Genomic DNA, 17,008 nt, shown 5'->3' with positions numbered 1-17,008 from the left:
TTTTGATTACGTTGAGGGGTGTGATTTTCAAAATGGTGTCACTTTTGGGGGGTTTCCAATATATAGGACTTCCAAAGTCACTTAAACGTAGATAGGTCCCTAAAAAAAATAGGTTTTGTAAATGTCCTTGAAAAATGAAAAATTACAGCTACGTTGTAAAATCTTCCATAATGCTAACAAAAAAAAACAGCATTTTACAAATGGTGCTGATATAAAGCAGACATGAGGGAAATTCTATTTATTAACTTTTTTTCAATGTGGTATGACTATCTGGATTAAAGGAATTATCATTCAAAACTTAAAAATTGCTCATTTCTTTCAAATTTTTGTAAAATTTCTGATCTCTATGTATATAAAAATGTGTATGTATGCATGTATGTGTGTGTCAAGCTCCACATAGCCACACTCACTCCACACGCAAAGCACCGTATAATATATAATACTGTGTGTGTGTGTATATATATATATGTATGTGTATATATATATATATATATATATATATATATATATATATATATACTGCTCAAAAAAATAAAGGGAACACTAAAATACAACATCCTAGATATCTCTGAATTAAATATTCCAGTTGCAAATTTTTATTCATTGCATAGTGGAATGTGTTTAAAACAATAAAACATAACAATTATCAATGTAAATCAAAATGAATATCCCATGGAGGTCTGGATTTGGAATGGTACTCAAAATCAAAGTGGAAAATCAAATTACAGGCTGATCCAACTTCAGTGGAAATACCTCATGACAAGGAAAAGATGCTCAGTAGTGTGTGTGGCCTCCCTACAATGCTTGGGCATGCTCCAGATGAGGCGGCGGATGGTCTCCTGAGGGATCAACTCCCAGACGTGGACTAAAGCATCCGCCAACTCCTGGACAGTCTGTGGTGCAATGTGACGTTGGTGGATGGAGCGAGACATTATGTCCCAGATGTGCTCAATTGGATTCTGGTCTGGAGAACGGGAGGGCCAGTCCATAGCTTCAATGCCTTCATCTTGCAGGAACTGCTGACACTCCAGCCACATGAGGTCTGGCATTGTCATGCATTAGGAGGAACCCAGGGCCAACTGCACCAGCATATGGTCTCACAAGGGGTCTGAGGATCTCATCTCGGTACCTAATGGCAGTCAGGCTACCTCTGGAGAGCACATGGAGGGCTGTGCGGCCCTCCAAAGAAATGCCACCCCACACAATTACTGACCCACTGCCAAACCAGTCATGCTGAAAGATGTTGCAGGCAGCAGATCGCTCTCCACGGAGTCTCCAGACTGTCACATGTGCTTAGTGTGAACTTGCTTTCTTCTGTGAAGCGCATAGGGTGCCAGTGGCGAATTTGCCAATCCTGGTGTTCTGTGGCAAATGCCAAGCGTCCTGCATGTTGTTGGGCTGTGAGCACATCCCCCATCTATGGACGTCGGGCACTCAGACCATCCTCATGGAGTCAGTTTCTAACAGTTTGTGCAGACACATGGAGGATATGTATGATGGGTATATGGGCACTGGACTATGGGATAGAGGTTGTGTGATGGGTATATGGGCACGGGACTATGTGATGGAGGATATGTATTTATTTTACTCATTTATATAGCGCCATTAATTCCACAGCGCTTTACATACATTATGTAGACTATGAGCCCTCGCGGGCAGGGTCCCCTCTCCTTATGTACTTGTGTGTCCCTTGTCTTACACATGTTTATTATACTTGTCTATATTTCCCCTTTTCACATGTAAAATGCCATGGAATAAATGGCGCTATATAAATGCATAATAATAATTATTGTATGATGGGTATATGGGCACTGGACTATGTGATAGAGGATGTATGATGGGTAAATGGACACAGTGGACACGGGACTATGGAATGGAGGATATGTATGATGGGTATATGGGCACTGGACTATGGGATAGAGGTTGTGTGATGGGTATATGGGCACGGGACTATGTGATGGAGGATATGTATTTATTTTACTCATTTATATAGCGCCATTAATTCCACAGCGCTTTACATACATTATGTAGACTATGAGCCCTCGCGGGCAGGGTCCCCTCTCCTTATGTACTTGTGTGTCCCTTGTCTTACACATGTTTATTATACTTGTCTATATTTCCCCTTTTCACATGTAAAATGCCATGGAATAAATGGCGCTATATAAATGCATAATAATAATTATTGTATGATGGGTATATGGGCACTGGACTATGTGATAGAGGATGTATGATGGGTAAATGGACACAGTGGACACGGGACTATGGAATGGAGGATATGTATGATGGGTATATGGGCACGGGATATGGGATGGAGGATAATCACTAGAATTTTTTATAACTAACCACAGTTAGTTACTATGCCCGGGCAACGCTGGGCTCTCCAGCTAGTTTTTTATAAATGAAAAAAAAAAAATCTCAAAATCAATGGGATATGTTGAAGTCTTCCAGAGTTATTACCACAAAGTGACACTGGTCAGATCTAAAAAAATTTTTTGGCTTGGTCACTAAGGTGTTACACGTATAATTCTGTAATCAAAAGCAAAGCTTTAATTACACAGTTGTACTGCTATACTGCCATGTAATAACCAATTTGTAAGGCACCAGTGAATTTGATTTCTTTGCTGTGTATAATGGTTTGTAGTATGACACTAACTTTTAACTTCATTTAATTTTTACCCACCAAATTGAAATCTGATAATTTTTTTTCTTAATACAGATGATCAGAACTTTTTTTTTCAATCCCATTATTTAGTGATGTATGTCATGCCGGTGACTGGGATGATTTGTAAGCCCCATCTTAGAGAGCTGTCACGGTTTTTCATTGATTGAGTTTTTTGAAGTTTCTCCTAGCAAACAATCAGTTTTATTTCTTATTCTTTGCATACAAGAAAAACTGCTGAAACAATAATGGTAAAAACCTAATGGAAATCTTATCCCAAGGACTCATAGAAATCCGTCTGTTTATCTATACAAAAGAAAAATGATATGTGAAACCAACCTTAGAACATTTATTATTGTGCTTTGGCAACAATTCTGTTGATAAATTGTTTTGTTGCATCTATTTAAGAAATAGACTACTTACTGCGTATAGCCAACATCCCTATCAGTAAACTCAAGTCAGCGGAGCACTTCAGGGGCTTTATTGATCATACATATTTTGGTCAGAGTCACATTTTTCATCAGGGTAAATTGGCTTAAGACCCCCATCCTAGTAATCAGTTGGGTTCCCTTCGATTGTATGGTAATCACTTATCTTGACCTGTACATATTCCTTACCTTATATGAAGGTTTCATTGGATTGCACAATACATTTTCCTACTAATATTTTCTTTTAAGCATACCTTCACTTAAAGGGCATGTCCAGACACAATAAAAAGTTCAATGGTGGGGCTTGAAGCTTACTGGTGGAACAGTCTCATTTTTGTCCAAGTGCTGACGACAAAGCAGCCTATGTTACATCTAGGAGAGTGCTGGTAGGAGAGGATGCTTACAGCTCCAATCAGCCAATGAACTTTTTATTTCAACCGACCAAAGACTAAAAGGGAGTCTATCAGCACAAAATTACTGTTCAAACCAAGTAAATGGGATGACCAAACAGTTCAGTAAACTTTTCAATCTACAAATTTTCTCTCTATCCCAACCCAACTCTTCTATCATTGACAGAAATGAAACAGATGGAAAACCAGTGGGTGGGAAGGTGCACTTATATGTTTTGCCACACCTAGGTTTGAACAGTCATTCTGTGCTGACAGACTCCCTTTACTCAGGAAGTATAAACACTACACCATGCCGGGAGGTAGATTTGTGAATGCAACATAGTCCCATTCTTATTAGTTATAGGATCCATGTATGGTCAACTTGTGAAAAGTTTTGTGTAGAAAAAAATATTCACTCGTAGCAGTGCGGAACAGTATATTACCACTTCCTGGAACGTAACGTTGCACCTTTACAACAAGGTTTCACGTTATACTGTTTGCACAATACCCTGCCTATATAGAAATATTTTCCATCTGTAAAATATACTGTGTATATTTAAAAAAAACAACAACATTTTTCTTGAGTTGTACCTACAGCCAGCCGATTTCATAGTGCATTTCATCGAAGTATATAAAAATTGTGATTGGCGAACAATACTTCTCAGTTATAACACTATCCTGTACCTCACTATGGCCAAGCTCCATCTATGCAACACTCCAAAAAAAATAGTTGGTCATGTTTTATCATATGTACAATGTGCATCGACTGCTTGTAATAAAAGTTCATCTGGTATATCGGTTTCCTCCACACTCCAGTTTTCCAGGCTACGATCTGCCGCATCCACTAGTTCTGCATCTTCAGCAGCCTCTACAATTGAGGCATCATCAATGCAGCATTCCCAGGCTGTATCACCGGTTGTAACGTCATCCTCCATAAGGAACTGCATGGATCTGCCTACAGCCGGCTCCTCTGCAAGTAGGAGATCTTGTTTGATTTCTGTAATGTTACCATTTTCATTCCAAGTAAGAGAGCCTTCTTCTTCCTCCTATCAGACAGGTGTTGTATTATTTTCTAATATACAGTATTTCAGTTAATTTCCCTATTATATTGTATAACAAAAGAATAATATTTATCTAAATATACACACACCTACTGAAGAAACCACTGGACACAAGTAAAAAGCTATCCACTACAGTAAAATTATTAAAGATTGCCGTTACTCTATGGACATTCATGGTTTACGGAAAACTTTCTAAGTAATTGTCCATTCTGTGAAGAAAAAAAAGCATTTTTCAAGACTCTTCTTCCCAAAATATACTATTTATAAAATGTTTCCCTAAACTCTGCTAAACATGAAGATGTGGAATGACCAAACAGGAGAGATTCTTTTTCCAGGGATGAAAATGTAAAGAAGCAGACAGTATATAATACTAACCTCCTTCAGTATATATGGAAGACACACTTCTGAAGGCAGAGGAAAAACTGCAAAGAAAAGGAACTAAAATCATACAAAACTTAATGAATTTAAAAGTGCAAGAAAAGCATGTATGAATAGCCATTCAGTAGAGAAACTCAGCCCACGTGCTGTATATGCAGTATATATAGGTGGTGTCCCAAAATAAACATTTCTTGTCTATCCTCAGATAAGGTAAATGAGTGACTGAACATGGGGTAAGGAGTCCTACTGATCAGAAGAATGGAGTCCTCTGTTCCAAGGAAAGACAGAGCAAAGGGTCCCTGTGCAAGAATTGTATATGGCCCCCCATCTATTAAAGGGGTCTTCCATTTTCATTTTTTTTGTGCTCATCAGCTTGCACTGGGGAAAAAATAATGAAGATAAACTTCCTAATTTTCACCTGCTCCAGTGGTATCTCTCAGCTGCTGCTCCATTTATGCTTACAGGTTGCAGTGGTAATGTCACAGATGACCACTTTAGCCAATCTCAGGGCTCAGCAGCTTGTGCCATCTACCTTGGCATGACTGCTGAGCTCAGTGATTAGCTCCAATACTCATGTGTTTTAGTCATGCCATCACGGAAATCAAAGACAAGTGCAGTAGCAAAAAGAAATTGCTGGCCCAGAGGAGGAGGAGGAGAATCCCTGATTTTATCCTTCCAGAGCATAAGTTGTAGGGCATTAAAATAATTAAATCAGGATACCACTTAAGTGACATTATTTGACACAAACAAAAAAACAAGTAAAAACTACAATGCACACACATTCAATATGTTACACAAGCACAGCACACACCTCTCATAAAGTGCACATATAAACATCACACGAGCGCAGCGCACACATCACACAATGAACCCATACATCAGACAAGTACAAACACATACAACATGTGCTCAACAATTACTGCATAAACTACTTCATGAACAAGTCAATCACACTGTAAGAATATTTGTCACGGGCACATACACACACCATATAAAGTGGGGAAAATAAGTATTTGATACACCGTCGATTTTGCAAGTTTTCCCACCTACAAAGAATGGAGAGATCTCTAATTTTTATTGTAGGTACACTTCACTTGTGAGAGACTGAATCTAAAAATAAAAAACACAAAAATCGCATTGTATGATTTTTACATAAATAAATTGCATTTTATTGCATGAAATAAGGATTTCATCACTTACCAACCAGCAAGAATTCTGGCTCTCACAGACCTGTTAGTTTTTAATAAAAAATTGGAAGTGTATTAAATACTTATTTTCCCCCCTTATACAGGCAGAAACATCAGATATACAAGCACATACATACACACATACAGTTGTGGCCAAAAGTATTGACACCCCTGCAATTTTGTCAGATAATACTCAGTTTCTTCCTGAAAATGATTGCAAACACAAATTCTTTGGTATTATTATTTTCATTTAATTTGTCTTAAATGAAAAAACACAAAAAGAATTGTCCTAAAGCCAAATTGGATATAATTCCACACCAAACATAAAAAAGAGGGTGGACAAAAGTATTGGCGCTGTTCGAAAAATCATGTGATGCTTCTCTAATTTGTGTAATTAACAGCACCTGTAACTTACTTGTGGCACCTAACAGGTGTTGGCAATAACTAAATCACACTTGCAGCCAGTTGACACGGATTAAAGTTGACTCAACCTCTGTCCTGTGTCCTTGTGTGTACCACATTGAGCATGGAGAAAAGAAAGAAGACCAAAGAACTGTCTGAGGACTTGAGAAACCAAATTGTGAGGAAGCATGAGCAATCTCAAGGCTACAAGTCCATCTCCAAAGACCTGAATGTTCCTGTGTCTACCGTGCGCAGTGTCATCAAGAAGTTTAAAGCCCATGGCACTGTGGCTAACCTCCCTAGATGTGGACGGAAAAGAAAAATTGACAAGAGATTTCAACGCAAGATTGTGCGGATGTTGGATAAAGAACCTCGACTAACATCCAAACAAGTTCAAGCTGCCCTGCAGTCCGAGGGTACAACAGTATCAACCCATACTATCCGTCGGCGTCTGAATGAAAAGGGACTGTATGGTAGGAGACCCAGGAAGACCCCACTTCTTACCCCGAGACATAAAAAAGCCAGGCTGGAGTTTGCCAAAACTTACCTGAAAAAGCCTAAAACGTTTTGGAAGAATGTTCTCTGGTCAGATGAGACAAAAGTAGAGCTTTTTGGGCAAAGGCATCAACAGAGTTTACAGGAGAAAAAAAAAAGGCATTCAAAGAAAAAAAACACGGTCCCTACAGTCAAACATGGCGGAGGTTCCCTGATGTTTTGGGGTTGCTTTGCTGCCTCTGGCACTGGACTGCTTGACCGTGTGCATGGCATTATGAAGTCAGAAGACTACCAACAAATTTTGCAGCATAATGTAGGGCCCAGTGTGAGAAAGCTGGGTCTCCCTCAGAGGTCATGGGTCTTCCAGCAGGACAATGACCCAAAACACACTTCAAAAAGCACTAGAAAATGGTTTGAGAGAAAGCACTGGAGACTTCTAAGGTGGCCAGCAATGAGTCCAGACCTGAATCCCATAGAACACCTGTGGAGAGATCTAAAAATGGCAGCTTGGAGAAGGCACCTTTCTAATATCAGGGACCTGGAGCAGTTTGCCAAAGAAGAATGGTCTAAAATTCCAGCAGAGCATTGTAAGAAACTCATTGATGGTTACCGGAAGCGGTTGGTCGCAGTTATTTTGGCTAAAGGTTGTGCAACCAAGTATTAGGCTGAGGGTGCTAATACTTTTGTCTGGCCCATTTTTGGAGTTTTGTGCGAAATGATCAATGTTTTGCTTCATTATCTTTTGTGCTTTTTAAGACAAATTAAATGAAGATAATAATACCAAAGAATTTGTGTTTGCAATCATTTTCAGGAAGAAACTGAGTATTATCTGACAACATTGCAGGGGTGTCAACACTTTTGGCCACAACTGTACCATATATACAGTGTAGCCAGGCACATACATATATATACGCATACCATATACACATAGGCGCATAAACATGTAAACAGGCATACATACTATATTTACACAGAGGCAAACATATTACTGTATATAGACACATGCTCATAAACACATACTGTATATACAGTAGAAGCAGCACAGCACATTACCTCTGTTTTCTAATAAATTGCAGAAGACCCCCTGGACTTTGTGTCTTGTGCTTCATCTTCTGCTGTGTCCTGTGTGGACTGTATGTGGAGCTGGAGGACCTCCATCTTCCTGCTGACCACTCAGCCCTCTTACACTGCAGGTCTGTTATCATTGGCTGCAGACTCCATCCTCTCCTGAGCACGGAGTCCCAGTCATCTTTTCCCTCGCCCTCTCACTCAGGGGAGAAGATGAGCTTATTGCAGAGCTGTAGGGGAGCTTTTCTGACTGGTTTCGGGGACTACTGGGATCCTCAGCAGCTTCCAGTGAGCCAGTCAGGGCCCCCCTCCCTCTGGGCCTCGATGCAGTTGCACCCGCTATATATTCCATTCCTGCTGTGTTCCTGATATGAATAGAGTGACACTCACGCGTACACACAAGATGACATTCTATTCATAGTCTACTGGACTTAAGAAGTCAGCAATGCAGCACTTTGCTGACTCAGTCAGTCCAATACTTTGTATAATGCAGAACTTGCCCATATACGGTGAAATTCTACTTAAAAACTTGGAAATTGGGACCCTGTTTTCATGAGTGGTGGGATAACTTCAATACTGTGATTTTATTTTGGTTACAATATATTATGCACACATTTACTGAGTTTGTACTTGGGAAATATAACCTTTTCAGTGACAGAACCAAAAACAAAAACAAAAAACAAAAGCTAAAAACAACACACAATTAAACCTTCCTTTACAATGGATACGGATTGTTGTGGATCACTTTTCAATTACAATAATCTTCACCAGAAAAAACAAGTACAATAGGTAAAGGTGTAATAACTACTTTTTAGTTTTAACAGGAGGGAAGGATCCAGAGAGAAAGTAGCAGTCTAAAAAATAACTTTTAATCCATTATTTTAAAACATGGATGGCACAAAATTGTCAGGCAAAAAAACACATTGTTGTCAGATCAACGCGTTTTGACTTTGCAGTCTTCGTCAAGATCTTCCCTCCTGTTGTTACTCATGTTTGCTTCAACGGAACCGTGCTGAGTGCCTGCTGTCTAATGAGGCGTTTACACAGTGGTGAGCTGACTTCATGGTTTGTTTTTTTTCCTTACTTTTTAGTTTTCTCTCATTTATTTAGCATTAAAACCTCAGAGGAGTTGTCTGTCCCAAGAACAGTTACAGTGCCTACAAGTAGTATTCAACCCCCTGCAGATTTAGCAGGTTTACACATTCGGAATTAACTTGGCATTGTGACATTTGGACTGTAGATCAGCCTGGAAGTGTGAAATACACTGCAGCAAAAAAGAATGTTATTTCTTTGTTTATTTTTTTTTTAAATTGTGAAAAGTTTATTCAGAGGGTCATTTATTATTCAACCCCTCAAACCACCAGAATTCTGTTTGGTTCCCCTAAAGTATTAAGAAGTATTTCAGGCACAAAGAACAATGAGCTTCACATGATTGGATTAATTATCTCTTTTTCCAGCCTTTTCTGACTATTTAAGACCCTCCCCAAACTTGTGAACAGCACTCATACATGGTCAACATGGGAAAGACAAAGGAGCATTCCAAGGCCATCAGAGACAAGATCGTGGAGGGTCACAAGGCTGGCAAGGGGTACAAAACCCTTTCCAAGGAGTTGGGCCTACCTGTCTCTACTGTTGGGAGCATCATCCGGAAGTGGAAGGCTTATGGAACTACTGTTAGCCTTCCACGGCCTAGACAGCCTTTGAAAGTTTCCTCCCGTGCTGAGGCCAGGCTTGTCCGAAGAGTCAAGGCTAACCCAAGGACAACAAGGAAGGAGCTCCGGGAAGATCTCATGGCAGTGGGGACATTGGTTTCAGTCAATACCATAAGTAACGTACTCCACCGCAATGGTCTCCGTTCCAGACGAGCCCGTAAGGTACCTTTACTTTCAAAGCGTCATGTCAAGGCTCGTCTACAGTTTGCTCATGATCACTTGGAGGACTCTGAGACAGACTGGTTCAAGGTTCTCTGGTCTGATGAGACCAAGATCGAGATCTTTGGTGCCAACCACACACGTGACGTTTGGAGACTGGATGGCACTGCATACGACCCCAAGAATACCATCCCTACAGTCAAGCATGGTGGTGGCAGCATCATGCTGTGGGGCTGTTTCTCAGCCAAGGGGCCTGGCCATCTGGTCCACATCCATGGGAAGATGGATAGCACGGCCTACCTGGAGATTTTGGCCAAGAACCTCCGCTCCTCCATCAAGGATCTTAAGATGGGTCGTCATTTCATCTTTCAACAATACAACGACCCAAAGCACACAGCCAAGAAAACCAAGGCCTGGTTCAAGAGGCAAAAAATCAAGGTGTTGGAGTGGCCTAGTCAGTCTCCTGACCTTAACCCAATTGAAAACTTGTGGAAGGAGCTCAAGATTAAAGTCCACATGAGACACCCAAAGAACCTAGATAGCTTGGAGAAGATCTGCATGGAGGAGTGGGCCAAGATAACTCCAGAGACCTGTGCCGGCCTGATCAGGTCTTATAAAAGACGATTATTAGGTGTAATTGCAAACAAGGGTTATTCCACAAAATATTAAACCTAGGGGTTGAATAATAATTGACCCACACTTGTATGTTTAAAATTTATTAAAATTTAACTGAGCAACATAACTTTTTGGTTTGTAAGATTTATGCATCTGTTAATAAATCCTGCTCTTGTGTGAAGTTTGAAGGCTCTAACTTATTTGCATCTTATCAAACCTGCTAAATCTGCAGGGGGTTGAATACTACTTGTAGGCACTGTAGGTCCAGAAATATTTGGACAATGACAACAGTTTTGGCATTTTAGCTGTTTACCAAAATATATTCAAGATGGGCTTAGAGTGCAGATTCTCAGCTTTAATTTGAGGGTATAATCGGCTCCAAGGGCTTTTCCCTCATTAATCCATCATCAATTAAGCAGGTAAAAGGTCCGAAGCTGATTCCAGGTGAGGCATTTCCATTTGGAAGCTGTTGCTGAAAACCCACAACATGCAGTTAAAGGAGCGCTCAATGGAAGAGAAATAGACCAGTATTAGTCTGAAAAAAAGACAACCACCAGAGAGATGGCAGAAATGTTAGGAGTGGCCAAATCAACAGTTTGGCAAATTCTACAGAAAAAAAAGTGCACTCATGAGCTTGGGATCTCAAAAAGGCCTGGATGGCCAACAGTGGTGGATGATCTCGGAATCCTTTCCATAGTGAACAAAACTCCTTCACAATATCCACCCAAGTGAAGAACTCTCTCCATGAAATAGGCGTTTCATTATCTAAAGGCTAGCGAGATCGCTGATTTTGTGACGCCACAGCGATCTCGCCAGCGAGATCGCTGTGTGTGACGGATCAGCGACTGGCCCCCCTGCCCGGTATCGCTGATCGTGCTCGATCATCCTGGCCCATTTTTCGATCGCTGGTCTCCCGCTGGCCAGCACGCATCACTGCGTGTGGCAGCGAGAGACCACCGATCAGCAACGCTGGTTTCTAATGTAAACATCGGGTATCCAGGAGCCGCGGCTCCTGGATACCCACTGTTTTCCTTGAAAACCGGCGTACACGCTGGTTTCCAAGGTAAACTGATGGTATCCAAGTGGCGCGGCTCCTGGATACCCGATGTTTACATTCGAAACCAGCTTGCTCGCTGGTCCTGATCGCTGGAGGGGCTGTCTATGTGACAGCTAACCAGCGATCAGCCTAACGATGTCCCAGCGATCCCATCCATGTCGGATCGTTGGTGGGATCGCTGGGACATCGTTATGTGTAACGGGGCCTTAAGTCCACCATACACAGAAGACATCATGAGAGCAAATACAGAGGGTTCCCCACAAGGTGCAAACCATTAATCAGCCTTAAAAATGAAAGACCAGATTAGATTTTGCCAAAAATCATCTAAAGCCAGTCCAGTTCTAGAAAAACATTCTTTAGACTGGTGAAACTAAGATCAACTGTACCAGGAGGATAGGAAGAAGAAAGTATGGAGAAGGTTTGGAACGGCTCATGAATCAAAGCAAAGAAACGTCCTCTGCAAAACATGGTGGAGACAGTGTGATGGCATGCACATGCATAGCTTCCAAAGTCTCTGGGTCACTAGTGTTTATTGATGATGTGACTGAAGACAGAAGCAGCCGGACGGATTCTGTAGAGTGGACAGGGTGATACTTTCTGCTCAGAATCAACCAAATGCAGCAAAGTTTATTGGACAACGCTTCACGGTACAGATGAACAATAACCCAAAATATACTGCGAAAGCAACACAGGAGTATTTTTTAAGGCAAGGAGCAAGGGAATATTCTGAAATGGCCGAGTCAATCGCCACATCTCAACCCCACCGAGCAGCATTTCACATGCTTAAGACAACACAGTTATAAAGGAGTTATCCATCAGTCAAAAAAGGAAGTGGGATGGATGGATAATTGGATAATTCCTTTATAACTGTGTTGTGGGTATATTGGGGACATTTTGAGTATATATATATATATATATATATATATATATATATATATATATATATATATATATATATTTATTTATTTATTTATATTGTGCTGCTGTTCTCCACTAGACCATACGGCTTTAGCTGTGCACCTGATTTGTATTTTGTATGTTGGTTTATTTTATGTTTGTCTATATATGCAATTTTGCTATCTTATGCACCAGGATTTTTTAGTATATTGGCGATCTGATTCATCGGCTACGTGCATGTGATCTATGTACCCCAGATGTCCTCCCCATGGAGTCGATGTCCTTACAGCCTCGGACGCAGGCGCGGAGGTTCACCTTCCCGCACGTGCGCTCTGATGCTGGACACCTGTCTGCATGGCTCAGGACCTGGCGGTGACACAGTGCATGCGCCGCCACGGCCGCTCTGATTGGCTCACATAAGTCACATGACGATACATGTGACTTACCATGGATATAAAAGGTCCTTCAGTTGATCTCAGGAAGCGCTGTTTTAGCGCAAAACACGTGTCGGGGATCGCCCTACAGTCTGGGGTACCTGTGCACCACCTGGCAAGCCTTCCCTTTTTACAATTTTTGCGCCTTTATGACGCAATTTATGCACTTTACGGAATGGCATGCCGCCATTGGCATACACTGCCTTATTCCATGTTGACCAGCCAGCCCTGAGGGATCTCTCTCCCAAACCTATTATGGCTTTATTTATAATTCATTTGGGCACTGGTGTGGGCCATACATGATATTTGTGCTATGTAGACACTTGCCTGGCGTAGGATATTGGTGCATTAGGCTATTTTTATCCCCTTTTGCTTTTCCTTCCTGACTTTTGGTGTCCATTTGTTATTTGCAATTTTGCTATTTTTAATTATTGTCTGCATTTGTAATAATAAAGATTGTGATATTTTCTAAATATAGCTTGGATTCGATCACTCTTTTTTTCTCCTTGTTTGTATATGCTCTTCCACAGTCTGACTGCTCTAACTGTAAAGAACCCTTTTCTGTTTAGTTGTCGGAATCACTTTTCTTCCACCCATAATGAGTGCCCCCTAGTAATCAGTATGGTCTTTGTAGGGAATAAGTCATGTGCCAGTGTTTTGTAATGGCCACACATATATTTATACATATAAATGAGATCTCCTCTGAGGAGTCTTTTTCCTAAGCTAAACAAGCCCAACGTTTCCAACCTTTCATTATATGAGAGGTATACACCTCAATTACATCTCCATTGTTTCACTTTAAATCAATCAAAAATAGTGGCACACAGAGCCCAAATCATAAAGATTTGGTCACTTTCCAAATATTTCTGGCCCTAGCTGTATATTGATAACCTATCACTAGGACAGGTCATCAATATTAGATCAGTGGGGGTTCAACATCCACCACTCTGCAGCTCCATTTAATTTGTTAATATCCATCCACCGCTGGAGTTCGCAACCACTGATTTTTCAGGGTGCCGGGTGTTGGACCTCCTCAGATCTAAATCCTATGGCTAGATAGTCAATATATTTTGACTGGACTTCCCCATTAAATTACAATACATTGTGAGTTTATTATCACCAATATTGACAATATTTATTATTGCTTTATTCCGTCGCATATTTGGAACTTCCAGATTGCAACATGTGCTGTGAATGTTCTAACCATGGAAAGGTCTGAAAGCATTTGATACATGATGATGGGTGCAGTAAGGCTCTGTTAAAATTGCGGCAAACTTTCAGCTTGGGTTCTGTAACTTTCTGTTAGAAGAGAACAATATTTTGCTCTTTGCTATCCAATTAAAAAACAAAAAGGTCCATTTTAGAAAAAAAGCAAAAAAATAGTAGTTGTTTATTGTGCTGATTGACATCAGGATGTCATGAAAAACATTTGTAGCAAAAATCCAATGCCATAGACGTGTTTCTTTCATGAATCTATATTTTCTTGTTGAGGTTTTATGAAAACAATGACCACAATGATAAATCTTTCTTACATGAAATACATGAAATTATACTATATTGCTTTTAATTTGGACTGAAACTCAACACTGCAATAAAGTTACTTACGCTTTGACTTAAAGTTTTGTGCTCTGCATACTGGGTCATAGCATTTTTGATACCATATTTCTCTCTTCAAATCTACTAGTAACCTGGAAATAAAATTGGTACAGTGAGAAATTGAAACAAATCCGACATTTGTCCGGACATACGGACAACTCATAGTGGCTCAGACTCAGGATGTGAACACTTCGTACAGCGCTGCTAAATGCAACTTCATTGAAAGACTAGCAGCACTGTCTGTTCTTTTTGATAACAGCTGTGTTGCAGTTGCCTGCAACAGCCAGTAGAGGCTGCTACACTTTGATTGGAGATGTGTTTTTAAGACACCAATTCTTCAAGAGCAGCATGAACCACTCAGGTCTTTATGAGGCGGTATGTTGGAGACAAACGTTGCTAAACCATTAAGGGTGTGTGCACACGTTGCGGATTCTGCTGCGGAATTTTCCACGCGGATTTATTGCGGATTAGCCTGCGGTTTTCCCCTGCGGTTTGACACCTGTCATGGAGCAGATACCAAACTGCTGCGGAATCCGCACAAAGAATTGACATGCTGCGGATTTAAATCCGCGCGGAAAATTCCGCACCGTGGGCACTGCGTTTTTCGATTTACATAGACTAAAAGGGTACTGTACACCGCAGCATAAACTGCTACGGATCTGCAGGGCCGGATCTGCAGCAGAATCCACAACGTGTGCACACAACCTAAGAGAAACCTGCTTTTAATGAATCAGTAATGTCAGACAAGTGACGTGCGCCTCACAACAATTCTAACTCTAGTCAGGGACCGGAGTAACATTTCTGTTGCAGAGAAAGCCACAGCTCATCAGTAATTAAATGAGCTGTGGTGTCCTGCGGCTGCCCCACTAAAATGGTGTGAAAATGAGAAGTTTAGTGACTTTTTGAGGCGATTTACACCAGAATTCTTTGACTAATCAGGGCCATTGTGCTTTCATCCGTCCACCGCAAAAATCAACTGTTCGATGGGGGTGCTGGGTGTCAGACGCCAACATTCTACTATTGATGATCCATCCTGTGGATAGGCCATGAATACCATATGCCTGGATATCACCTTTAAAATAGTTTGAAAAAAACTACCGTATTTTTCGGACTATAAGACGTATTTTTTTCCTCGAAAAATGTGGAGGAAAATGGGGGGTGTGTCTTATAGTCCGAATGTACTGGTTGGTTGGTGGGGAGGGAGGTTGGGGAGCGGTTTCGGTGGAGCACAGGCCACAGAGGCAGGAGCCAGCTGCTGCGGCTAACTCCTGTGCCCACTGCTAAAGAGAAATGAATATTCACTGCATTCCACACCCGTGGGCGTGGAAGGCAATGAATATTAATTTCTATTTAATGGCATCCTGGGGATGATTGGCCCCCATCCCGGTCCTTTTATGCATGGCCTCATCAGAAAACATTAAAAAGAACAAACCATTACACTTACCTTCCCTGTGCTCCCTCGCAGCATCCTGCTCCGATGCCAGCAGCTGCTTAATGCTTGCAAGCAGCACATGCCAGGGACGTCATGCGCTGCTTGCAAGCTGAAAGGCAGCTGCCGGAATACTCAGTGCTCTGCATGGCAGGACTGTGCGCGCAAAGCCGTGAGTATTCATTGCTCTCTAGAGAGCACAGTGTAAGCCAATCCCTACTGCTGCTGCCACAGAACACGTGTGCCGATACTTAAGAGAAATGAATATTCACCCCATTCCATGAATATTCATTTCTCTTAAGTATCGGCACACATGACCACAGGCAGCAGCAGGAAAGCTCCGGCTGACACTGTGCTCGCTAGACAGCAATGATTACTCAGTGCTTTGCGCGCACACAGTCCCGGCGTGCAGAGCATTGAGTATTCCAGCAACTGCCCTTCGGCTTGCAAGCAGCGCATGAAGTCCCTGTCATGAGCTGCTAACAAGCATTAAGCAGCTGCTGGCATCAGAGCAGGACACTGCGAGGGAGCGCCAGGAAGGCAAGTGTAATGTTTTTTTTTAAATGTTTTCTAATGGGGCCATGCATACCAGGATGGGGGTGGGGGCCATGCAGACCAGGATGGGGGACAATCATACCAGGTTAAGGATGGGGACTTGCATACCATGATAGAGATGGGCCCATGCATACTAGGACGAGATGGGGGCCCTGTATACCAGGATAGGGATGAGGGCGATCATTCCTGCCAGGATAGGGATGAGGGGACCATTCCTACCAGGATAGGAATAAGGGGGGCATTCATACCACGCTAGGGATGAGAAGGCATGCATACCAGGATGGGGATGAGGGCCATGCACACCAGGATGGGGATAAGGGCCATGCATATCAGGATAGGGATTAGGGAGCCATACATACCAGGATAGGAATGAGGGAGCCATACATACCAGGATAGGGATGAGGGAGCAATGCTTTCCAGGGTAAGGATGAGGGAGCAATGCTTTCCAGGGTAGGGATGAGGGAGCAATGCTTTCCAGGGTAGGGAT

The 17,008-nt window shown here is 41.7% G+C and overlaps 1 protein-coding gene across 7 annotated transcripts in view; it reads right to left on the bottom strand.

Moving 5' to 3' along the window:
* Positions 1-3,124: 3,124 nt before the first annotated feature.
* Positions 3,125-17,008, bottom strand: part of PRIMPOL (primase and DNA directed polymerase) — a 192,628-nt gene continuing 178,744 nt past the window's right edge. For all 7 annotated transcript variants that reach the window (XM_073578332.1, XM_073578318.1, XM_073578350.1 and 4 more), the window contains 3 exons: positions 14,547-14,629; positions 4,913-4,959; positions 3,125-4,522 (listed from right to left, as the gene is read on the bottom strand). In XM_073578332.1, coding sequence (XP_073434433.1) covers positions 4,211-4,522; positions 4,913-4,959; positions 14,547-14,629 — 442 coding nt within the window. In that variant the 3' untranslated portion in view covers positions 3,125-4,210. The remainder of the gene's footprint in view (positions 4,523-4,912; positions 4,960-14,546; positions 14,630-17,008) is intronic.

Source organism: Dendrobates tinctorius, unplaced genomic scaffold, assembly GCF_039654945.1.
Source record: "Dendrobates tinctorius isolate UK_male_01 unplaced genomic scaffold, ASM3965494v1 ptg000008l, whole genome shotgun sequence".
In the NCBI taxonomy this organism is placed as follows: domain Eukaryota; kingdom Metazoa; phylum Chordata; class Amphibia; order Anura; family Dendrobatidae; genus Dendrobates; species Dendrobates tinctorius.
Note: the sequence above shows the minus strand (reverse complement) of the source record. Positions and strands in the feature narration are given on the sequence as shown.